The sequence below is a fragment of the Hirundo rustica genome, chromosome 7, assembly GCF_015227805.2.
Source record: "Hirundo rustica isolate bHirRus1 chromosome 7, bHirRus1.pri.v3, whole genome shotgun sequence".
Taxonomy (NCBI): domain Eukaryota; kingdom Metazoa; phylum Chordata; class Aves; order Passeriformes; family Hirundinidae; genus Hirundo; species Hirundo rustica.
The window spans coordinates 25,460,295-25,486,697 of record NC_053456.1 but is presented as its reverse complement, the minus strand read 5'-3'; the positions used below and the strand labels follow the sequence as shown (position 1 = coordinate 25,486,697).

The window sequence follows — 26,403 nt, the reverse complement described above, 5'->3', positions numbered from 1 at the left end:
TGTCTTTTGCTACTCTTCGTACAGCTCCAGGAGAAACTGAGGTATCATTTTTATTTGTACAGTTTTTAGCTGTGAGTACGGGTTATGACCTGACTCGTTCTAAAATTGGCATATATGTGGTTTATAATTTAATACATGCTAAAATTGACTGACATTTGTCCATGAGCTGTCTCAGCCGTAAACACCAAGATCTGAATTCAAAATGTTTTGGAGTGCAGAACACATGTATTTTCATTGACCCATTCCTGCCATTTGTGTTATACCTTGTGTTGCAAACCTGTACCTTCCTTTCTGTCTATTTTGTTCTTTTATTCTTTCCTTTTTCTTTGTAGTAACCCATAATTTCCAACTTAGGCTTCATTATTCCTTCTCCCTGTACTAATGCCTTTTCACTGAAGTATCCATTTTGAATATTACTCAATGTAACGCACTTGCCTGAATCTCACTGCAACCCACAGCCTGATCCTACAAAGACCTATGGTTGTGCATAATGTGTGAAAGTAAGAGTTCCCAGCTTCAGTTAAAAGACCAACGTACCTCATGTGAAGAACTTTCAAGGCATCCTTAATCTCTGGCAAGGGTCTCCAGCCCTCTCAGCTGGTTGGCCTTGGCAGCTGCTACAGGCTGCAGAACACCTTGGCTGGTACCAACAGCAAGAGAAGAGCTCCATGTTGAGGTGAAACTGTTCGGGGAACTTCAGTAATGAACATGCAGCTGCCTAAGCTGAAATTCTCTGAGCTGGCAAGGGACTTCTTTCTCGCTCCTCCTGTCAATCCTGGGGTATGGATTCAGGGATACAACTGAAGACAATGCCGATTTGAGATGGAATCAAGTTAAGCCTTGGGATACTTTTTTTTTCTACAAAGCAGCACATGGCTGCTGTGGTTTTTGTTTCTTTTTTGGTAAAAAGTCATCTTACCAATTCTGATCCAGCTTGATCATGTTATCATCCTCTAATATCAAACCACATCCATGGCTGAGGACGACTTTGTAGACAAAAAGAAGGGAAAGACTCTACATACAAGTACATAACCATATATAGTCTTAAAGCCTTTATTTTAATGCAAAATAAACCGGGTAAAATTTATATAGCCATATGTAACAAAAGATCAAAATCTTTGATGTGGTACTAGAAAAAACCTGTCAAATTACGTGTGGAATTTCTCCCCCAAAACAATCACACATGATTTTAAAATCAGTTTCACTTAAACACACGGGTATTGTTAGGATCACAAGTACCTCCCTCTCCCCCACAGTAACAGCATAGTGTCTTACAAAGCCTTCTTTCCTATGCAGAGATAGTGAATAGCACTTCTGATTTTGCATGTAAGGCTTAGGGACCCTGCAGGACAACAGTGACGGGGAGAACAGGTCTTTTGAGGCCTTTTGAAAGAGCAAAGCAGCCCCGCTCAGAGCAGAGTGTCAGGATGTGGCCCTGGCAGAGCATTCGCTAGGATTCACTCACAGCACTAACTCTCTGATAAACAAATCTGTGATGGCTGGGAGGAAGAGGTAGCACAATTCATCTGTAAAAAAATTAGGCAGCATGTGAAGCTATTTCTAGATCAGGAAGCTGGAGTGAATTGGAATTCAGGACTGTGTGCACTTTTTCAAGGCAAGAGCCTTTTTTTTTTCTTCTTTTCTATGCTTAGTTTCCCCCACAAAGGGCAGTTGATATTCCTTTACGCATTTGAGGGGTGCCTAGAGACTTCTGCATCATAATATATCACAGTGGTAATGTCGGCTCACAGGCCAAGATCATGGCTCACTAGTGGGTGGTCACTCAGAAAATCCACAGGCTCTTTTTCTATCTCTTAATCTTCCAACTGCTGGGCCTGACTGGCCCTGTGCCAGAGCCAGGAATGCAGGCTGCACGCCACCAGCTCAGGAAATCAAAGCTTCAGCTTCACGTGAGCGCGGGCCTCTCTCCCTCGGTCTCGATGCCTCTGATGCCTCTGTTCACACACACACGCACTTAGGGCTGCTCCTGTGGCAAACCCAGCTCTCCCTTCACATCCACTACGTCAGTAACTCTGCTGCTGGACTGGCACATTTTGGATGAGGGAGTGCGAGGCAATTACGTGTCAAGAGCATTTCAGACTCATAATTTTCCCAAACATATGGACATATGGGAAAAGAACAACTTGTTACTTAACGGCTCTTTTGGATTTTGCAAGTGTGTATTTTCAACCGTCAGTTGTAGCACCTCGTGAATTCTGCACGGTACATATTTTTCCACAATATGGTGCTAAAATCATACATTTTATACTGCAGAAAAGCTGACTATATATACTGTAGTTACACGTTATACTTTCAAAAATACTGTACCTCTACCAGGATATTAAATCAGGAAATGGCAATTTTCTCCCAGAACAATGGCACCAGAGATTGATGAGATGCTCTATAATACTTTTTGGTCTTGCTCCCCCAGCTAGGTCACACTATTCTTCCTCCTTAGCTCCTTACATGTAGGATGCATCCATATATTATACTTATAGCACTTTTCTTTTTTTTTTTTTTTTTTGATTGGAAGAAGCTCTCTACTGATTTCTGCTTACTGAGCAGAAGCATCATTTAATAACCTGTTGGGTAAGGTAAGATTAACAGCTCAGAAGGTGTTTGTTTGATCTGTCTGCCTCAACTGAGTGGAGCCGATGCAGTCAAGGGGAGCGCTTAAGGAAAGATTCAGGTTACGAGGAGACATTGGGCAGGTCCCTCAAAGGCTATAAATAACCTAGGAGCTGTTTCCATCCAGATTTTATTTGGCCCTGGCTCATGAAATATTGTAAATAAGTTCTGTTCACTGTGCTGTGATGCCATTTGCAGGGTTAGTTGAGAGTGATTTACAAAGGCAGTAGCTTATATTCAGAGCTGTTCTTAATTGTGGCCTGGCTTGATAAAGCCACTGTCACAAACATTAGTTTCTTTACAGCTGGAACAAATGTATCAGGGGTCATATTTCAAGGAGGGAAAGGAAAGTATTTTAATTTGTTTTTGCTTCACTTTCAACAGGCCCTTATAACACCAGCGGCTATCCTGTGGCTGCCAAGTCCTGGCTGACTATCCTACAGCATCTAAAGCTTTCTGAGAAAAGTACAAGGCTGTGCAGAGCACGTACATGACAGGCACAGTTTCCTTGGGGAATGCGCCTTATTTATGGAGGGTACTGAGAGACATCCAGCTTTACACCCGACACTCCCTCTGGAGGTTTTCCCCTCCTACATTACTAGGGAAGAGGGCAGAAAGAAATGGAACAAGAACCAAACACCCTTGCTTCATAATCAGTTGCATTCATCTTCCTCTCTCCCTCCCACCAATGCTTCCTCCTGACTGGATTTAGAGCTGTGCCTGCCCCTGCCCCAGGGAGTCCAGCCCTCTGTCTGAATCATGGAGGTGCTCCCCCACCATGGAAAGCTGTCTCCTCTCCCCTGCTTCCCAGCCTACTGGTGGGTGGAGGCCAGTGGCAGTGCAAGCACTAGAGCCTGCCAGCCACTCAGGCAGCTGCAAGCGCTCCCTGCGCTGAGGGTTACGCCAGGCTCTAACCAGCACCATCAGCAGAGAAGAAAGTAGGCTGGGATTAAATGCTGCCTCTCATCAGGGCCATTGCCGGCTGGCAGGACACCCTCCTAGCAGGACAGACCTTCCTGGTGGTATTTAACACCTGGAAAGTGAACTATGTGATTTAATATGTTGCATGCCAATGGTGTCAAAATTACATCAAAGAAATCCTTATGCTTAATCCTTGACCAGGTCAGTCTTTTCCTGATCAGGAGAGGAGGCCCAATGCTTTAGTGACATTCCCAAAAGGCAGAAGTCAAGGAATTAAGGACACTTGGAAATAACGTGTTTCTAGGTCGCAATACTGCATGGTTTCCTTGTGACAAAATCCTTGAGACGACCTCTAAGCACTCAGAGCCCTCTTGGGTCAGGTCGCGCAGGTCCTTCTGGCTGGGGACACAAATTCCTGGCTGTAGAGCAGACCCAGGCTGTTTGGGGCAAAGAACTGGGCACGTACCCCATCACCCTGTCCCCCACCACGGCCCAGCTGTGCTGCTGACACCGCCTCCTCCCTCACACCTTCCCTCTTCCTACAGGCACTGCTGCAAATAACTTGCTACAAACAGCTATTCTCACATCTTCCTCCTGGGCCCCAGGGTCTTGAAGCCCTTCCTGTTCATTTCCCTGTCTTTTCCCTCATCCCTGTGAAAAGCCCCTTTCCCCACTGACCTTGATGGTCTCTGGTTGCAGGAACTCAAGTAGTTTGGCACTTGGCACGGCGGGCCCCGGTGCTGCCCGAGGCTGAGCCTCCCTCGTGGACTGAGGGTGGCCCCCATGAACAGGTGCCTTCTGGTGGCTCTGGGCTGGCCAGGCCAGGCACGCTGCTGGCAGGCACTTGGCTCCAACACCGCCTGGGGCGGGCCAGGAACGGGCTGCCAGATGGAGCCAAGGCAGCACCTGACACAGTAACTTAATATGAATTATGGAGTCCATGCCCGTAGTCACCTCCCTGGTCACCTCCTTATAGGCCAGCTCCACTGAAAGCTCTCAAGTGACACTTCCTGACAGCAGCGGAGGATCTGGTTTCCAGCGTTTACATTTCAGGACTGCACAGTGTATAACTAACCAACACTCACAATCACACGCTCCCACCTCCCCTACAGACACGGTTCTCAGGTGGCCGCCTGCTCTCTGTGAGCCTGCCCAAGCACACAGGATAAGGCTTTTTGCCCTACTCCAACTGCACCAGGTGCAATAAGAGAAGACTCTTGATATACAAACTGCAAAAAATGAAAGCTACAGGATAATTGCTGCCACCACCAAAAAGGCAGAGGAAGACAGAGGCCAGATCACAAATCTGGAACTGCAGCAACCTAAAGCAGAACTGTTGGTCAGGACGTGCCTGGAATGTGGCCACTATCTCTGTGGCAGTCCTTTGTCACGATCACACGTTAGATACACAAGATGCCCAGCTCTGCAAGAAGTCCGTGCTGCATGCTGTGTTCTCACTTAAAAGGCTCCACAACAGCACTCTGAAGGAAACTCTGGTGACTCTGCTGCCCTTTCACAGACAGCTGTGTACTGTAAAGGTGTAACTGGATTCAGTAAATAGCCCTGAGGTGTATTAAGTGTTGTGTTTCATTTCCAGCAGCCACTTTCTATTTTTAAAAGGAATTAAAAAAAACACTCAACTGTCTGGTACCTCACATACTCAAAACACATCGTACCTCACGTGGCTTTAGTTCGCCTGTTAGAAAGCACCTACGCTGAGCCCAGCTCAGTAAGAACGACTCCAGGTCTCGTGTGCCATTCTTACAGGCAGCTACGCTTGGGAACAACTCTACAAGGATGATGTCCGAGGGGGCTCCTCCCGGGCTGTGCCGGAAGTCCAGTGCACGGCTATACAGCTGCAGTCATGGGGTTCTTCTGCCTGGGATCCTGCTGCCTGTACTGGTACTGGTCTGGACTGGTCCCACGGTGTCGGACAATTTCACTGTAAGCCGGTGCTCGGTGGGACTGCGGAGGGGAAGGCGGCACGTCCTGCCGGAGCGGTCCTTTATGCTGGTTTGTGATGGGCTGCGCTGGGTAATACTGAGGGTACCTCAGCTCTGCCACTCTTGTGTCCGGTGCACGGACGTAGCTCCCCTTGGATGGGTGGATAACAGGCTGTCCTCCGTGGTAGTAGGGAAGATCTCTCTCTTTGTACGTTACTCGTGGCCCTGTTAAATATTCTAGTGGCTCTGCAGGTCCACGCCTGAGGAGGAAAAAGCATAATAAAGCACATAAAACCGCAGTCTACTAGCCCAGTGATACATTATTGTACATACAATCTATGTTTACTTTGGGAGAGGAAATGCCACCTCAAGCATGACAAGTCCTGATGAATGAAAAGCACTTCTGAAGGATAACAAGCTTCCCACCTGCATGCTACAAAAAGTCTGTAACATCCAGGACACTGGAGGAAGGGTCCAGCGCACATCACAGCCCTTTTACAATAGGGGAGCACTGGAGCCCTTCAGCTCCCAAAGTCATCTCCTGTGATCCATTTGCCATAATGGAAACAAAGCTCCTTTAAACAATGCATGTTTGACTGAATCTTATCTAGCCTGAGGATAAACAGATGAGTTGGGTCTGCAAGTCTGCAAATCCCATAAGCTTTACATGCACAAATATTCACGTTTTCCAGGCTATTTCCCACTATTCTCTCCTAATATGTCAGCCTGTAAAACTTTCCAAACACCATACTTGGAAAAACTGGGGAAGAAACACTAGGGATGTCAGGATACAATACCTGTGTTTAATGGGCAAGTTGCCAATGAGGTTTCAAAAAATCTGTGTTCTAAAAGGCCTGATATAAAAATGGCTCTGTAACTTGGCTGAATCAGTATGCCTCTCACAAGCCCTAGCTCACATGAAAAGCAACATGTGAATGTGTCATCTCCGAAGATGTGCCATGGAGCCCTCTCTGCAGCCTTCTGCATCTTAATTTCATGATTTGCACTAATGAAGCATTGATATTTTTTCTTATTACAACTTAACTTATGATACTTTTGAAATGGCAAAAATAATTGTTCTCACAGACATGTCACAGAGCATCCCCAAAAGTTCAATTTAATTAGGAGCTTTTGCCAGTCTGACTGCAAATGTCTTTGCACTTTGGACAAAACCTCTCATTGACTGCACAGGAAGCTTCTCTGCAAATGAGAGCTTAGGTAAGAAGACAGAGTTTTGACCCAAAACAGGGGCTGGAAGTACAAATCAATTACACCTGCTCTGTGTCTTTGGGACTGAACTCATCAACTGTTTAAATATTCTTTGCACAGATTACGAAAAAGTCATCATTCTGGTACAGCAGATCAGGTGTTCAAAATTTGTCAATGACTCTCTTGTTCACACAGAGATTTTTACAAGCATGCTCCTTCTTTCTTAACCTGGGCTCCCAGACTCTGCTGGACTTTGTTTAACATGTAGTAAAACAAAACATGTGGTTTTCTGCTGCACTCGTTTAAGCCCATGGGGTAAATCACGGACACAGGCAATGAACAAACATTATCTGCCTTGAAATGAACCTACAATTCTCCTCCTGGAATAACTTAGTGCAAATGTTTCCTGTTTAAAATGGAAAGAGCAAAAGGAAGCATTCCAGGCCTTGGACTTTTAGGACCCTATGCTCCCCAGAGACTTTCTGCTTTAAAAACAGAACATTATAAAAGACAGGCACTCCCAGCTTCCCCCCCACCTCCTGGTGAGACAGTCCAGACAGAGTGCTGAAGGGCCTGAAGCCACCCTCTGAGATACCAAACCACTCTTAACTGTACGTACTGAGACAATTACTGTCGCTGCTCACACACCTACGCCTTGCAACAGAGCCTGATTTCCAGAGCAGGCCAAAGAGCTGCTCCACATATTTCTGCATGAAGGCTTGTTCACTAGTCAGTCCCATCACACTCAGCTTTAATGCCTCTGTGCACAAAAATGTACTTCAAATCATAAAAGACTCTGCAATGGTAGGAACTGCTTTGCGTCAAGCAGCACACCAACAGGAACAAATGTCAAACCTACACCCATCACCTTTTAATATAAGGATCATGCTAAAAATCCTGTACATTGGTTTTATAAGGTGTTCTCATCAGCAACTATAATCAGTGAAATTCTTGTGGATCACATTAAAAAAGGACTGAGCTTGGAACCTGATCCAGAATTCACTGAAAAGCCAGTGGTAGCTTTTGGACAGAACTCTAACTGCAAATTGAATTACTCTAAAAAACCAATTTCACGATGAAATGGCACCAAAATGATGGCTGAGAATAGAACTGAGCCACCAGCATGACATACTGAGCCTTCAGTACACAACTCATGCTTCAACTGACACCAGAGGTCTGCAAGGTGCAGGAAAAAAGAGGAGTGTGCTTTGCCATCCAGCCAAAAGAGCTGCTTCCAGGAAAGCTCAGCCAGTCCAGATTTAGGAATCAGCGCTATACTGCTGCCACAGAAGCTGTGACTGTGCAGAGGGCTGTGCACTCAGGCTGCTCTGGCCCAGCACTGTGCCTGAACAATCAAAGTGTGCCAGACCTGAGAAATGGCCCCAAGCTGCCTGAGCTAATGCCATCAGATCTCCATTGCTGTCACCTCTCCTAGCAAACTAAATCCACCATCACTTCACTTACAGCTTAACACCATCTGTGGTTGTGTAGACAAACTGCAGAAGAACATGTGGGGAGAGCAAAATCTTTCTCTAAAAGATAAAACCCCAAGTTGTTCACTGTCAGCACCAGCTTCCTTTCTCTGAGGGTGAAACACCCGTAGGTGGTGTAATTCTTGAGTGTCCTGCCCAGAGCCATGCCTTTAGCAGCTGGGAGGACAGGTTGTACACTGAGACCTGAGAGGAATCCACTTCACACGAACCTTTTAGGAAAGCCTCAGGAAGACGGAAGGTATGTGAGTTATTTTAGCAGCCTTGGGGATAACACAAGCAGTGACCTAGCCAATGACTAGCAAAACTTTTGCCCGAGTGAAACCTTGGGAAACACTGGTAACGGTCCAAAAGGCTGACTCTGGGCAGCAGGAGTGAGGGAAATTTCACAAAAGATATCCTCATGGCTGCTCCACACTCTCCAGCTCACTTCCCCTAGAGATCCCAGAGGGTGTTACACTTGCAGATGCTACAATGACAAGCTCCAATGACAACACTTTTTTCCCCTTTTATGACCAGCACAGCAAGCTGAAGCCAAGTTATTTCCTGAGGAATCATTCTTCCCCATCTACCACCCCATCTGCCTGGTGAAGTTCATTCTCAGGGAGCTGCTCAGTGTGCAACCAACCAGCCTAAGGAGTCTCCAGGAACCTCTATCTGACCAGTCCTAAAAAACATGAAAAAACTGCTCTTCCCTTCTCAAGTGTGACAAATCAACCATCAGAAAGTTAATATTTTTTAAGGTAGGAGAAACAACTGCAAATACCAAACTCTGGCTGCAGAAATGCTGTCACCATTAGCAGTAAGTCTGGGCCACTGAGAGCAGTTCCCAGCAGGAAGAGGATGGATCCTCTGAACCAACACTCTTCTCACTCCATAGCCCACAGTGTAAAAGTATATGCTGTTGTTTATCCTTAAAGAAACTGCCAAAACAAACCAAACCAAACACTTTCTACTTGGCAGTCCCTTGTAGATGCTGTGCTTGTTTCTGCAAGAATGAAAACAACTCCTACCTTCTCCCTCGGCAGACACTGCCACCTCTGTGGAGGTCCTAATGAAATTCTTCTCCTCTCTCTCTCTGTTTTTGTTGGCTTCTGATGAGTTCAGAGTTCACAGGGCCATATCACACCTCCCAAGTGACCCACGGTGTGGGGGTCAAACCAATAACCTCAAGTGGAAAATCAGTGACCCAGGGGAGTGATCGAAAATCCACAAATTGGGTCAAGCAGGTCCAGCCACTCAAAAGAACCAGGCCAGGAGCGTGCCCTCTGAGGGGACATGCTGAGTAGGAGCTGCTCAGACCGTCAGCTGTTTTCCAGATTTTTGGCCAGTTGTTTGACCTGGAGATACAGCGCAATTAATGGCAGGCAGAAGGCAGGGAAGCTGACACAACATCCCGGGAAGGAACTGATCTCAGAGCTCAAAAACTGGTTTTGCTGATAGTTCAGCTCTGCTGGGTCCCACTGGAAAGTGCATTATGGATGAGGGTCTAGCTAAAAGCAGAGACTGCTGCTGCAGGAGGCAACTGAACGAAGGGAGAGAGAAGCACCGAGTTCCACAAAGGAGTGAAACTGGTGGGGCAGTGTGAAAACACTCCTCAAAAATGTCATGAGCAAGCTGCCCCTTAAAATATCTGCTTTACTTTGAGGAAGCAAAGTCTCATCTTCCTTCCCCTACAGAGAAATTGCAGATCACACACAGGTGGTTGTGAATGTGTTTCACTTCATATGCTGGTTTGCAGCTCTACCAGTTTATCTTTTAAAATGATTCACCAGTTAACAACTGTGATCCATTTTGAGCATTAAGAGCACAAAATAGCCTTGTCCAAGTAAAGTAGGTAGCTCGTGACTGGTATTCAATTAACATGTTGTTATTTTCTCTATGACAAGTAAAGCCTAAAGCAGGTTTGTTTTTCTATCTCTGCTTTATTTATCTTCCCAGCACAAAAATTATAGTATTTTCTGGCTTTATTGCAGAATTTTTAAGAGCTTCTGGGTTTATTTAAAACTGAACCACAGGATTTGGAATACTTAGGAAAGACTTCTTTTACTCAAAATGTTATTAAGTCACAGGTATCTGAACGTTTCAAAAGCCCTAACTAAACACTTTTTGCTTTCTGCAGCTCTCCCCTTTTTTTAATTTTTTTAAACCTCCATTTTAGTAATTCTTCAACTGTGGAAAATCTTTACAGAGTAGACGAGCATAAATACCTGATGCTTCAAAAAAAAAAAAAAAAAAAAAAAAAAAAAAAAAAAAAAAAAAAAAAAAAAAGAAAAAAAAAAAACCAACAGAAAAAAAATAATTACATTTCAGGTTTACTGCATTTCATTGATAACCTCCATTTTCAGGTCACCTGTAACATCCTTGGAGATATGTGCTTGGGCTATCTGAAAGGAAAGGAAAGCAAAATGAAGGTCTAACTGCTCGTGCAGTGCCCCATCACGTTGGGGGTTTGGATTTCATTGTGACAAAGGGTTTTTCTTCCCTCTGTTCTATAGGGAGAGTCACAGAGGTCACCCTCTTAGTACCTGGTAAAAAGCAAGGAAGGGAACGCACTCTTCTTACATCACTATCTCCTCCTTGCTGCTGAGGGAATATTTTGCAAGGGATATAATCTCACATGAAAACCTGTCTTCTTACTTTGTTAGAGAGTACTTGAAATAAACTTCAAAGACAGCCACAGACTAAGTAGCAAATGGAAAGCCCACATTTGGCTGCAGTCTCTTTCATGTCTAAGCAAGACATTCAGAGACTCTGGTGATGGCATCAGACAGCCCAGGCTGTGATTAAAGAACAGGAGAAAGCAACAAGATCCTATCTGTGTCCAAATTCTCACTGAAGAACTCCATTGTATGCAGTGTGATTGTGTGATGTTTGCTCTCAGCCAGGAGGATCTACTTTTAAAGAAGAAAAGAGAAGCTGATGTATGAATTTAATTATGCAAACAAACAATCTTGAAGTACCAAATACATTACACTGTGTCTTTATAAAACTCTTCTCAAAGAACACTAAAAACAATTAACTGAAAGACCATGTAGAGCCTATCTCTCCAGATACAGTATTAAAGATACTGCAGGGCTGTTTGTTGAGAACTCCTGTTGCTTAATATTCAGCATGCATAAAACATGAAATAAATAAATTAATGAAATTTTAAATCACTGCAAATTTCAAAGAAACCACTGAGATGCATTAAGGTGGATCTCTGTATCTTAATAGGTGAGATAATCCTATAATAAATATTCTTTGCCCTTTCAGATCAATACTTCCCACAGCCAAAGAAAGGGTTTGCATTTAAAATTCACTGGGAATCAAATTTGGTATCTTAGCACTGGGAAGAATCTGCAGCTCAAGGAAATGCTCAGTGGCTGCTGTCTGCGAGAGAGGTTCATACCCCTCAGAAGAAGGCAGATGTCTAGCAATGTCATACTAACCTCAAACACACCGTACACACTTTATTTATGGGCTGAGCTGGTGGAGGTGCTTCCTTCTCCCCGTCTTTTATCAACAATACAAGGCTGAAAAATCAGATAACGTAAACGAATACAATCCCTGGCTCTCATGTAGCACATGCCAGGCAGAGAGAGCTGTTTTTAGTTTGAGAACTGTGTTTGGAATTCCTTCAGTGTCAGGTTTTCAGTTACCAGACCCTCTTCCCTGGGCCAGGCACGACTGCGGTCAGACTGGATTAGCAGAGCACTCTGCAATGTATATTACACAGCTTTGACTTCTACAGGATTTGCAGACCCATAAAAATAATGATCATTTCATGACCTGCATTTCGAGGTGGGTGTGTGTGTGTGCGTGAGTGGTGGCTGTAAGAGTGGAAGAATCCCTCTTCCCTTTTTAAAGAATTCCTGTTTGGTTTGGAGAAGGATGGGTCCCTCTAAGTTTGTTTGAAATTTGAGCAATACATTTTAGATGCAATGCAGGCAGGCCTGATCCTCTTCTCTTGCACACAGTTTTGCAAAGTCTAAAGTGGTGCTAAGTGGCCTGAATATAAGAGTTTATATGCACAGTTTCTCTCTCTCTCTCTCTCTCTCTCTCCAATATTACAGCTTAAAATATTTAGAAACAAACAGCTATAGCACCACAATCCCAGCAGGTAAGTGCAGAGACGTGTTTATATTTCTCTAGCTGGAGTCCAGCCTCAAAGCAGCTGGAGAACTTTATTGTTTGCAGAGGGCCACATTTCGAGGTGTTGGGCCCCAGTGGCTCCCTGGGCCATTCCTAGCAATTGGAGACATTTAGGTGTCACACTTGCTCTTACATCTAAGGCCAAGTGTACAGTTTAGTAACATACTGGCTTTCCATGCAGGGGAGCAGACCGCAGAAACAACTGGAAGACAGGCAAGCAGTGTCTGACAGGTTTAAAACTTTAAATACTATTTATTTTGTATGCAAGAAAATAGATTGTTCTCAATCCCTAATGGAGCAAACTATGCCACAGATTGGTTAACACCAGAATTAGAGTGCCATTTAATTAAACTCCCTCCCATCAGAAGCCAAACCATAAGACAGTGCTGCTGCTTTGCTCCAGCATTAGTTTATTTTCCACAGCAAATCTCAGACTAGTTTCTGATAATCTCATCCTGCAGGCAAAGCTCCCCTTTCTTTCCTTCCCTAAATCCAACCCACAAATATAGGAACTGTGACAACCAGGATTAAACCCCTCGAATCAACAAAAACAAAACCCGAAATATGCTAGCTGGTGCTTTATAAATGCCCAAAAAGCATTCAAAACAACTAGTGCAATAATCCTTCCTACTCAATTCCTCACTTGTTTTGTTCATATGCTCTCAGGCATGGTACATCTCCTCTACCAGAAGGCATAAAATAAAGCAGCACCTATTGAACAAGACATCGCTATTCTGTGATCTCTTCAAGCTTAAAGGGATCTTAAGTAGATTGGTACTTTAAGTAGCGAGTCATTACAACATGTGTCATTTCAGATGTTACTCATTATTCAACACAACATAATGCCGTGTGAGCCATTAACCTCTGGGCACTGGTAACCTGCTCTCAATGCTAAACAGTCATGCTTGTTGCTCAGGAACCCCCATGCTCCGCTGGGGAGAGACCTGGCTGAGATTTTAAGGTCCCTTTGGTCTTTTGTTTTGCAGATCAGTGGGGACCAAAAGCTCTTCCTATAGACTAAAAGAGTCCTTGGCCTTTGGTCTTTTGAATCACATTTCTGAGAAGAAGCTGACCAAGTTATGTTGGAGAAGAGAAAACATCTTTTTAGGGGACATATGCCTCTTAAGCCAGCAAGAGAAGCAACTGTTTAGGCTTCTCAGTTGAATTTTGCATTTAAATGCAAACTGAAATGAATACAAGTAACTACTGAACACAAGCAGAACTGCCACCACTGGAGCGAGATGCTGAAGTGAAAACGGTGCTATGATAACACCTGCACTGTCATAGCGTGTAGTGACTCCCAAGAGACAGGGGCACCCCACTGCCCCTGCCCTGAGAACAGCCAGCTGCTTCCCTCAGGAGCAGGAAATCCTTGGGGATCCTTGGGGAGCGAGATGCAGGCAGGACCCCAACACGGGCTTCAGTGCAGCAGCAGCACAAAAGCCAGGAATGCTATCTGGATCCCTTTGCCTCATCCTAACCCCTGCTGGAGGTCTCTGCTTTTTTGAAGGTTATTGGAGTAGAAATTAAAGAGTCTGCAGTAGTTTAGGAGCTTTTAATTTCATTTAAAAGGAATTCTGTTGCCATAGTCAAAGCTGCAGAAGAGCTCCTCCCCAGCAGATAAACCTCGGCCCTTTGCCTGCCCATTCACAGCACCACTGCTATCCACGCTGGTTTTGTGAAGTGCTTTCAGAAATACATAAACCCAAATTCTACCCTCTTCTCATTTTTCATTCGAAATGAATTTAAAGCATGGTGACCATTCAGCTGTACTATTCAAATGATTTTCAACTAATAACAGAAATCATTAAAAGAATCTTCCTAAGTAATAATAATCTGGGCCCAGGTCTTTACTATTCAGCCACTGGGACCTTAACATGCTGTCTGATCTTTAGTGGGCTAGTAAAAACCTGTAAGAAGTGGTTATTAACGTTATTACCAAGCTTTTAGGCCTTTTTTTTTTTTTTTTTTTTCCCCCCTCTTAGAGCATTTCTCATTTAAATTAAAGCATTCCTTGCAGCACTTTTTCCCACTGCCATCATGAAGCATGGCTGTCAGTTCTGCCTCCAAATGGCACAAACCGGGTAGTAAAGCCATGCTTCAGTAAAAAAGGAATACATAGCAGGTTATTTTTTCCTTCATTTTGTTTCTTTCTGGTCTAGACATTGTGTTAAAACTCACTACGAGGTATCGCACTTTTTTCCCCCGCTTTGCAGCAAAGGCAAAGCTCAAGACCCAGAGAAGAAGGATGGCTGGTTTGGGAGGGGGCGGTGAGAGGGACCTTAAAAACAACAGCTTTTCTTTCTTCCTTCAGGCAGTATTTCAGTCCCCATTGTTTCCCTACTGCTCATGTACTGACTTTCTCCTAAACAGCACAAACAGCCTCTAAGTACATCCTCCCCCCCGATATTTTCTTTTGTTAGAACCTTTCATTTCTACACAGGCATTAGATTATACATTTCCTGGCTTGCCGCACTCCATTAACACTCTGGTAACCACCCATTTTTCAGCCAGCCATTAAACACCACCTTTCATAATCGAGATTTAAAGGCTCAGGGCATGATAAACAGCTGAAGTTATAACTTTACAGCCGCCTCGATGGAAGTGTGCAAATCTCCAGATTTGGATAGGCAAATCAGTTAATCAGACTTGCGTTAAGCCACAAACTTTGCGGGTGCTCTGACAGCAGACGTCCCGAAGTCGTGCTTTAAATAACAAGGGTCAAACCCTCAATCCCACCGGGCTGGGAGAGACGGAAACGTCCCACCCGGTGCCCAGGGAGCGGTAGCAGCGAGTGCAGCTGCTGTGACTCGCAGCCGGCCGGGAGCGCCCGTTCCAGCTGTGTTTATGCCGGCTCCTTCCTGCAGAGCTCCTTCAGTTACGCCGCCGGCGGCGCGGCTGCGGCAGCGCAGCGACTCCCGACCGGCCAGGCTCTACCTGCCCCGCTGCTGGAGACAGCCCCGGCGTTAGCGCCCTGCGGCAGCGCAGCGACTCCCGACCGGCCAGGCTCTACCCGCCCCGCTACTGGAGACAGCCCCGGCGTTAGCGCCCTGCGGCAGCGCAGCGACTCCCGACCGGCCAGGCTCTACCCGCCCCGCTGCTGGAGACAGCCCCGGCGTTAGCGCCCTGCGCTTTCCGCCCGCCGGCTCGCCGCTTGCTCCCCAAGTACGACCCGCAAGCTTTGGGACTGAGCACAGCTTCCCCCGGCCCCGACCTGCGGCTGAGGACACTTTACGTGCGTGACCCTGAGTCACTGCTGGCCAGTAAAAGTTCAGAGCTGGTGACATTCGGAGCTGCAGCACTTCAGGCGCACGGGGAGTAAGAGGTTAACCTTCGGTCGTGAGGCCCAAGGGCCTGTGCTCCACCTCTGCACGAGTTTATCTCCCTGTTGCTGCATTTAAAAATACTGTTATGTAATTAACCGTTATCAGGTTGTTAAGCAGCGTGCTGAAGTGTGAACTTATCATTCAATTGTTTCCTTTATTTACAAAGCCCTGCCATTCTCTTAGGCAGCAGCCTGGGACAGGCTGTTGACTTGCTCAGATGAGGAGGGTTAGGCATGCCAGATACCGGGAGAAGAAGCAGATTCTCAAGAAGTGAGACACAGATGAGAATCTGCAAACACCCCCTCAAGACGTCCTGTAGAACAGCTGTGCTTGAATGAGACACGCACACATGGCACCACTACCAAATACATCACTGTGAGGTTGCTTTGAGACCTGAACCACTGAGCATGGAGAGAACACAACACAGCTCCCAACTGCTTTATGGGCACAGGTGGAGTCTTTACTCATATATACGGTACGATCTTTAATGCCTATAGATATACACAGATATGTTCCATTCCCAGACGAGGACACCATAACTCCTGACTTTCATACACATCTGAGCTCAGTTCCTCCCTATTTGATTTGCTGGACATAGTTCCCTCAAGCAAATCTGGAAGACAGAGGTCATCATGTTAGATCACAAGATGGAGATAGGTGGACAGGACAACAGCACAAAATGCCACAGCCCCCGCTGTCCTCTCTGTCCCCTTCAGCAAGGCCTAGACTTGGATTCCTAGAACCCATCACGTTTTTTACCACTACCCCCTCCTGGCCTGGCTACCGTTCTCTTCTTCGCTTTCTCTGCCAGCAGCACCAGCCCTGGCAGTGCCACCAAGGTGTCCCAGATGACAAGAGACATCATCAGATCTTTGTGATTTTCTTCCACGCATTCCTGGCCTGGGGCAGCACCATGCACCCACCGCAGGATTTACTAGCATGGTCACTGGGCATGCAGCACCCTTTGCCCTTTGGGAACTGGTGCAATCACCAATGTCCCTGATCGACATGCATCCCCCCAACACTTGCAAAAAATGAGATTTGTAGCTCCCAAACAAAATTCTGTGCCATCTGCACACTGTGCTGCATGACAGACGACAAGATAAAATTTGCAACAGCAAAGACCTTAGAGCAAAACAACCTTTTAGAGAGAGCAAGTACAGGCTGTTGTAACAGCTCTATCAGCTTAGTCATGTATCTAGAACAGAAGACAGAAGACATCAGGATCCTGAAGCTGAAAGAGAAGCACGCAGCTGAAGAAAGAAAAAAAATGCTTTGAAGACACACCAAAAGACTGCATCCTTGGCAAAGCAATGTCAATAGCTGGGAATCAGTGGTACCTGACAGAGGTGACAGCATAGCACTTGGAATATAGGGTAGGGGCAAGCCAGCATTGAGACAGAGAGAGGCTTTGGACAACACTACCTGGTATAGACCTTAATTTCTTTTGAAAGCACACATACATCATGTATCAAAGATGTGCAACTAAGTCTTATGTGCAGGACACAATACTGTGAGCAGCTTCAGCTGACATTACAAGGAACAGCACCACAATCAAAGAGTCAGCGGCATCCCTACTCCACCCAGGAAGGGTGGTATGAGCCATCAGTGAGAAACAGAGAAGCAATAGTGCTTCCTGATATGAACCTGGTAAGAACCTGGCCAAGATTCCAGACAACTTGTCTCAATTTGGCTGGGGAAAAAAAAAAAAAAAATAAAACCACTCACTAACTGAAACAATCTTTTACATAATGAATCAATCAATTATCTTTGCTCTAGTATGTTCAAATCAAGGGAATCGTCATTGAAAATAACAACTAATTTATACAGCTCATTTAAAGCCACAGTAAGCTAGGCTGCTGATTCACTAATGAACAATAAAGGTCACTACTATAATATCTTCCAAGTACTTTCAGATTGTGCGGTGTGATAGACTTGAAGTGGCAAGTTCATAAAAAACCCATCAAGATACTTTGCAGGGGGAAGTAAAGATGGAAAAACATCTGTGCTTTGCCTAGATACCAGACCGAGAAGAGGGAATAACTTCGATGCAATGAAGTGTGCCTCAGCCTCATCCAGCCCCAGCCAAAGGCTCTGGATATCAATGGAAGCATTTCAATGATCTTTGGATTAGGCTTTTGTATAGAATGGTATCTGAAAGGGGAGGAGAGGGCAGAGAGAGAATGAAACATCTGTATCCTGGAATAAAATCAGGAAGTTAAGGCTTGACAGCTTTAGACAGCAAATAAATACCTCGGGTACTAAATGTAGATTGCTGAAATGCCTCACTTCAAGTGGAAACATTCCTTTCCAGTTGTGTCTTTCAGGTATTCAGAGAAAAGACTGACCAGAATGCTGCTAATTTATGTTTTACTTCTTGAATGCCCATGATATAGAAAATTGCACATACATGCAATTACGAGGAAACAAGACATTCTGCCAAGTTGAACAACACACCACTGCCCTGCGGATGTCAGATCCACCACTATTAACATTGTAGCAACTTGGACAATGTAGCGGAGTGTGCCCTAATCTGCAGCATCGCGTCAGGGACTATTACCAGAACCAGATGTTTCAGAGGAAGCTGCAATTGTGGACAGTTAATAGTTTACCAAGGTCTTACAGCATAAAAGAACCTCTCCCTTCCTCCTCAGATGTTAAACAAAAGCAACTATTGGTCTAAGCCTGGTTTTGCAGAAAGCTGAAGATTTCAGAAACAAAAAACACTTGATGACATTTCTGTACCTGCAGATGTTGATACCAAAAAAACCCCAAACATGATAATATTTAACCGTGACAGACTTACTATTTGAAACCCATAGGAAAAAAAAAAAGCACAACAGAGGAGAGAGAGCCTGTGGTGAGTTGAGAAAGATGTCTTTTCCAAGTCCTAGTGTTAAATCTTTAATGCTGATTGGGTTTCTCTTAAAAAAAGATGTGTAATTCTACTGCCAGTAAAATAGGGTTTTCTTTAAAAGAACTTTGCAACATTTCAAAGGCCCCTCTTTTTAATGATCAAAAAGTAACAGAGAGAAACATCATATTATATCAAGCAGCTACAATATAACCCATTACTCAAGGACATCATTACAGTTTCCAAATCAGAAAAGCACCAAGTAGCAATACCATTTTGAGGATGCAAAATTGCCTCCATATACTAAAGTCCCTAGAAAAACTAATAAAACTTGTGGCATAAACTAGTACCACTGAAAGTGAAATATCTAAGGAGGAAAAGACCAGGGTTAAGGGTTCCGTATTGATTTTTTTTTCCCCCCTCACACTGGGATTAAAGTGATTTCAGCTGGGATCCAGAATTACGGATGTAATTATAATTTCCATTTATATTTTTAGACTGTGTACAAAGAAGTGTAATAATGGACAGCTGAATGTTTTCCATTGTCCATTAAAAATGAAATGTTTGTGATGAAATCTCTGTAAGACCAAGTACCACTGCAGCAATCCCTCAACAACAGAGCTTGCTTCAGATGTTTGGTGACGAGAGAGAAGGGAGAGTTGCCATCCCTTCACACAAAGAAATCAAAACCAAAATGACATTAAGGTTGTTATTCCCCTCAATAGTACTAAAGAGATCTCAGGTTAAGATTAGTAACAAGTATTTTCAAAGAAAAAGTCAAATTATCATTAAATAACCTTTCTTGACATTATTTACAGAATATGTAACACAAGGCATTGCATTTAAGGAGGCATTATTTAAACCACATAAGGTCTAGGGAGTGAAAAAGAGAAATTTCTCCAAGTACCATTGCCTGTCTGCCATCCTTCCTTCATCCTTTACAATGTCCATTTAAGCCCAGGTTTCCTGGAAGTCTCTGATAGCGAAGCAAATAACTGCTATTGAAAAGCAAAATGTATTCAAGGTAAAGCAGGTGCTTAAGTGCTCTGATGGATCTGGGCCTAAAAATTCAAGTTGTAAACCCCAACTCAATTTCAAATGACTAATTGAATTTGCCTTTTTTTTCCTTTTTTAAAATTCCCTTTCGTTTTAAACCGATCTGCTCTGTGCTTTCTGCCACGAAGCGTGGTGCAGTCAGTACCGCAGCACAGCCCGTCCCACCACGCTGCTCCCGCTCGCCATTCCAGAGGGGCAAAGAGATCCAGACAGAAACGCTCAAAAATGCTCAAACCCAACACTGGTATGTTCAGACAGCCTAAATTCAGCTTAATTCCTGAGTCAGTGAGAAACCCAGATGCCTTCAGAGACCCCTACAAAGCTAATTAGAAGACTACCAGAAGTCTATGCACAGAGAAATCACATGGGTTTTCTGAGCACGGCTACTGGGATCCTCAAAGCTTTTAACTGATTCTGGAACTCTTTAATGGCTGAATGTACAGTTGTAAAGTGTGTTTGCTGTTTCAGACTCTTTGGAGAAAGGACTGTTAGCATCCTTTTTCCTACGTGCTTTGTCCCAGCCATTGTGTTGGCTGGTTGAGTTCAGTTCAAGAGCGTATCACTATTATCTCCTTAAAAAAGCAAAACAAGGGGAGAAACTGTGGCCAGATCATGCTTCTAAAAATACATTCTTTCTATACTGAAGACAATTCAGTTCTCAGTAAACAAACATGCCTTTTCTTTAAAGCACAGGATCTCAGATTGAACCAAAGCTCATAGCAGAAATGCTAAATGAGGGTCCAAAACTAGGTAGCTCATGGTGGTGTGTGTGTGTATATATATATATATATATATATAAAGTACACTAGCCCCTAGATCCAACAGAAACCCAGTCACATGGATTTTCACTGTGAAATCATCCTGAGATTGGTTTTTCTTGCCAGATTTTGCCATGATCTACAACAGACTGCTCTCAAAGCATCTCCCTTCACCTGTAAAACAAGAGCTATTTTTCTTCTTTAAACGAAGGAAAGTGTGCCAGCTACTCAATATCCAAGGACCCCTGTTGGCTTGGGGTTTTGCTTGATAACCTGGGCTGGGTTTTGTTCACACATTTCCTGCCCTCTGGATGGAACTCTGACTGCCAATTTCCAAGGCACTGTCTCAGACTATCTAGTGCACAGATCCAATCTCCTTGCTGAATTACATCTGGGGTGGAACAAAAATGGCAGATAATTCACTTTCTATTAAAGTTAACACTCTCCTCCACTTGCTTCCCACGTATGTTATACAGTGGACGTGTTTGCATGTTCTGCTCTATTTTTTCAGCTGTTGCAAGCACATAAGTTATCAATTACACTCTATGCAGAGAGAAGATAGTGATTTGAGGAATGGCTTCCCGTTTATATAACTCCTCACCTCATCACTGCTCAAACATTTAAATGAATGCTTTTGGGTAAGAGGCCTGAAGTAGAGAGATTCCTTAGGTGCTCTCTCCCCTGCCATTTCCCCCCTCATTGAATGGTTAATCAGAGGAGCATAATTCTTTAGAACTAACATTTATTCAAACAGCTGCAGGATCCCATCTGCTCACACAGAACAGAGGACAGAAGCAGTGGAGGCCACAGCAATACCAGGCAGCAGCCAGCAGAATTATGAGTTGTGTCAATATCTCTATATCCAGCCTAAGTTTTGTTTGGCAGACAAAGATTTTAAGTACAGCAAAGACATTACCATTGCCCTAAAGATGTGGTTGAGTTTTTAGCATATGCATGATGGTATTTAATATATTTTCAAAATAAAGCTTGCTGAAAGCTCGTCTAGTGGACTATGTGCTATTTAAGACCAACCACACGCCTACAAAGCTTTGCTGCCGTGTTTCTGGCACATCCATGACATCTTTACCTGCGGTACAGATACTCAGTGGCTCATGCAGATTTTCCCAGATAAGCATCCACAAAAGAACAGTATCACTGTGCATCTTATGCTTTGTTTATGCCATATTTGAAAGAACTGTTCTAATAGAAAATTTTGCACAGGTGCTAAATGACAAAATCAGTGTTAATTTGCATAACTGTTAAATGCTAGAACAATGCTATCTTTTCCAAGCCTGGCAATGAGGATAAAGATCCTTAAGAAAGCAGGAATTAATCTTCTCTAATAGGCTACAAAAGGAGTTTTAGCTCCATGCTTGCTCTTAACAAAGTTACTGGTCCATAACCACTAGTGATCTGAATGTTTGCAATTCTTCAACCACCTTGAATCACATTAGTTTTTAGTGACTACTTTTATTTCACTTGTATCTGTGATAAGATTGGATAGGCTGAAGAAGAACATGTAGAGCATGGAGAGATATATTTGTTTTACTAGGATCTCCAAAATCCTGAGAGAAACTGCTAACATTGGTGGGCAGAATTCTGGGGGAAAACAAGAAGTAGCCTAATGAGATTGGTCAAATTACTACCAGACTGACCCAGACAGCAAAGAAATCAAAGAATATGCTCCAACAGTGGCTGCATTTCAGTCCAAACTGACTGCAATCACTAGGAACACACCCATGGATAGCAGTGGTTCTGGACCAGGCTCATACTAGCCTCTAGTAGTAAATTTCTGGCCGTTCTCAAGCTGGATCAACACATCCAAAGCATGACTTTCTAAAGTATCATACTTTAGAAAGAGCAACAAAAAAGCCTTCGGTGAATATGAGCAAAGACATTTGGACAAAACCCTCTAAAACTGAGCCTTTTCTCCTGATGTGTTTAAGACTTCTGTGCAGAGAAATTAAATATGTCACTTACTTATGAAATGGAAGCACTTTGGCTGCCAATTGTCTGAGCTGTGTTGAAACAGCTGCTCTAGCAACTGTTTTTACTATTAAATTCTTCAGTGATTCTCTTAATCCCAAATTAGATACCTCTTTCCTTTAATCACCAGTTTATATAAAAGCTCTTTCCTCACAAGGCAGGGTTTCACCAAGGATAACAAACAAAGGCAGGTCTGCTCAGCGCGCTGCCCTTGTGTTTCTCCACTCCTCACATCTCCCCCACCCTGCTTCTCATTTCTCGGTGGGTGGCACGCGGAGTGCTCACGACTCTGTCCCCTACATGTTTGTAGAAGAACACAGAACTAGATTTGAGGTCTTAGGATTTCACAGCTCGTCATTACCTTGCAGCATGCAATTAAGACGGTCCACATACAATTCACTTTCCTACTTCATCATCATAATCTTTCCTCTTTCCTAAACACAAGAATAGTGATAACTGACTCTCTTTAAATGGCTTGCTATTAGAAGCTTGAAACTTGCTGGACAGTACATCGTCCTGTAGGGCTGTGATTCTAGTGTGGGTTTTTTTCTGGTTGTTCTTTTTTATTTTCTTTTTCTTTTTTCCCAGTCTGCTTTGCAGAGCAAAGACTGGATGGAGACAAAGGAATTGGGAACTAACACGGAGAACGAACTGCAGTCTGCCTCTGAGCAAAGGGTGCCGCCGCAAAGCTGCTGTTTGCTCACAGGAACATAGCTGAGCAGTGACACAACATACAGGAGGCTCATGCACGAAAATGAGAGCTGCAGGAAGCTTGCTCAAAAATTCCTGATCCAACATCCTCAAAAATAACACATATTTACACCTGACACTGCTGGCTGCCCACATTTTTCCTTTGTTGGGTGTTTTTAAAGCACGTTTGCTGACAGCCATCTTTCAGCCGCACCTCCAGACATGTTTACCGAGGGAAAGCCAAAGCCAGGAACTGCAGCAGAGTTGTCTTTTTTACAATGCTCTTTCTCACCTTTGCAGCCTAGAGTCTACACTTTTTGATGAGTTCTGAATTACAACCCAGCATAAGCAGCGACATTTTCATTCCAAATATCCCTACCTACAAAGCAGCCAGCTGAGCGCCCCAGTCTGCTGGTCTCCTGAGCCATTTCAATATCCATCTTAACAATGCAATGGATATATTTGTATTTTGGAACACACATCTTATTCCCCAGGTTTCACTCAGCACATCACTCTGTTGATGCATTCTATGGGATATATGCTTTTGGTTTTTAATTTAATCTTCTTCTTAATTTGCATTCACTTATCTTTTTTCCACAGATCCTTCATCTCAACCTAACCATTTTGTACTGACACTTTTTTCTTTCATTAATATTTTGTTCCCTAACAGTTGTTTTGTTCTTTTACTCACTGGAGGCATAGTTAATACAGCTTTCTTTTCTGAGGCAATGTCTCCAAGACTTCATTAAATTTTATAATATTAATTCAAGCCCTTTTGTTCAAATGCAATATTTTCCTCTGTCTCCCATGTTTTTAAGCTGAATTTGGTGTCCTTAGTTTGAGTGGGAGGTCCTTATGCCTGATTATACACTAAAATTCATACCAGATCCATGTTTTCTGTAAATGTGACACTTGAAAGTATTTTTATTTACTCAGGATAGTATCTCCTTGCAAAAAGGCTGGCTGTTTAGTTTCAAAATATTAATTGACTTTTAAACTATTCCATATTGCATTAACTGGCTTTTTGCTATGAGGAGTTGACTGACTTATTAGGGAAATTGACAAACCCCATCCCTGTCTGCCTCCTTCCACACTTCCAAAGTATTCTTGTGAGACATCTGGCTTTTAGTGGCTCGTGGTGGTTTTTTTTTTTTTTTTTTTTTTTTTCCCAAGCTACGTCCCAGTTGTTACAGACATTTTCTTTGGTCAATTTTCTTTAGTTATTCCCATGGAAATTATAGAGGTGGCCTGCCAGCTGCAATCCATGATTTGATGTCATGAACCTTGACCTTTCTGACTTTCTAAAGTATACTTTTTCATTATTTAGACTTAATTTGGCTTGGATCGAGGCATCATGTTCATTTCAAGTGATTTTTCTATTTTATTAGAAAGCTGGAGGTACGTTTTACAACTAAATCTCCTTCCTTTTGTATTCACCACAGAGATTTCTGAAATTGTGGTCCCGTTTACAAATATCTTTCCCCTTTCAGCCAAGTCTTAAGAGACACAAGACTATTTTTTGAAAGGTCTGTAGTACACTGACCCTTTTCCTACCTGCTCTGCTTTTAATGCCTGAGATTCTCCCTGTAGAAGGTATGTGCAGGTTATTTATGAACTCTGCACATTTTTTGACAAATGTATTTTGACATCACATATGAAATAAAGTCTTCAGACTTCCCATACGGCACTGAGGTGATATGAGGTACCATGGCATACCTGAGCAGAGGGATTGAAACCGAGGTGGAACAGAAAACGTAGCGACAGCACTTCCAGCTCCCTGCTGCATCTATGTGTCACCAGTCTGCTGTCCCGCTATAGATCTGGGCTCTGGCCTTGAAGTACAATGATTTCCCTGACATCTCCTAGAGCCTGCAAGTTTCTACAGCAATCAGTTTTAGTATCTTCCAGAGTTAAAAAAGTTAGTTAGCTAAATCTTAAAACTGTTTGAAGTTGGATTTAAGCTGATCTTTTAATGATCACATCAGCTGGGTTCCCAAGCTTGGGCTCCAGCATATAAGAATGTTCTTTTTTCTTTGCTAGTATTTCATCTTGGCTGGTTTATTGCAACATATCTTGGAGGTCCTTGACCAGTATTTCCATTAAAACTGATTCTAAATTCACCTGCCAGCACTTAAAATACAACTAAAAACGTACATATATTTCATTTATAATGAGATCAACACATTTGAAGATACAAACAGACAAGACCTTGCTGCATTTTCAATAAATGCACAGCTGTCAAGATAAAAATCATATTAAAAAATATCCCTGAATTACTGATATCACTTTAGATGATTAAAACAGAAGAGAAAGTTAATAATCAAGTATACTGTAAAATATACAGTTTGAATATTATTTATATTTCACATGACTAGGGTGATGAAGTTAGTTGGGCCATTCATTTTTACAGCCTACTTAGCTCTAATCCTGTATAAGACACCAAATTATCAAGTCTTCTTAGTTTTGAAGTTACACCAGGGGAATATTAAAAAAAAAAACAAAACAACATGTTTTACGTCAAAAAATAAAAAAGACCACTTACAATTCTCAAATATTCCTCTTGACCACCTCCTCTTATTTTAATCAGCATAAGAAACTAGGGAGATACAGACTGAATAAATTCAGCCACCTGTAACTACACAGTATTTTCCCATCAACCTGCTCTTCACTGGTTTCCACCCTTTGGAGGGAAAATCCTAGGCATTACTAAAAATATTGGGCATTATATTATGCACCAGAAGTTAACAGGCTCCCCTTGTAGCTGTGTAACATATGTCCAATAACATGGTTTCACTGACAGACTAGGATAAGGGTGATTCTGGACAGGGTCGATAAATTATTTCACTGCCACTGAAATTTTGGCACCCCTGGTCCCCTCCAGTAGAGAGCATCTGCAGATGCTCTTTCTAACCAGGTGAGCAATGCTCCAGTTTAAAGAGTACTGCAAGGCAGCAATGGCATTTATTCCCTGCAGTCTGCAGCAGCATTGTCACTCTCTGCCTGCCATCAGGCACCACGTTGGGCCAATAAGGCATAGAGGGAATCGCAGTTTCAGGAGAGCCATGTAACGAAGTCAACGGATGAGAGAACAGTGAAAAACAGAGGTGAGCTGTTACCAGGAAGGTGTCTGGAAGACAACTGGGCAGAACAGCAGCCGTGTGGTGGGACAGAGAGAACCACTGTGGCACCGCATGGCACCTGTCAACAGCAACACCAAGCAGGACGTGCCTCAGGTGCTGGCCGGAGCCATGACTGCACTGCTGCGTCAATGCTGTGCAACAGAACGCTGTGTGCCTAGGAGGAACGAAGATGAAGCACACAAAATAAGAAAGAGGAGAGATTTTTTCCAACAAGAGATGCAAAGTGATTCCAAGGGAAAAAAAAAAAAAAGAAAAAAAAAAGAAAGAA

General features: G+C 43.5%; 1 protein-coding gene across 4 annotated transcripts in view; it reads right to left on the bottom strand.

Annotated features, from left to right (window-relative positions):
- Positions 1 to 1,037: 1,037 nt before the first annotated feature.
- PARD3B (par-3 family cell polarity regulator beta) overlaps positions 1,038 to 26,403 on the bottom strand; it is a 393,607-nt gene continuing 368,241 nt past the window's right edge. For all 4 annotated transcript variants that reach the window (XM_058421311.1, XM_040069267.1, XM_040069269.1 and 1 more), the window contains one exon: positions 1,038 to 5,752. In XM_058421311.1, coding sequence (XP_058277294.1) covers positions 5,398 to 5,752 — 355 coding nt within the window. In that variant the 3' untranslated portion in view covers positions 1,038 to 5,397. The remainder of the gene's footprint in view (positions 5,753 to 26,403) is intronic.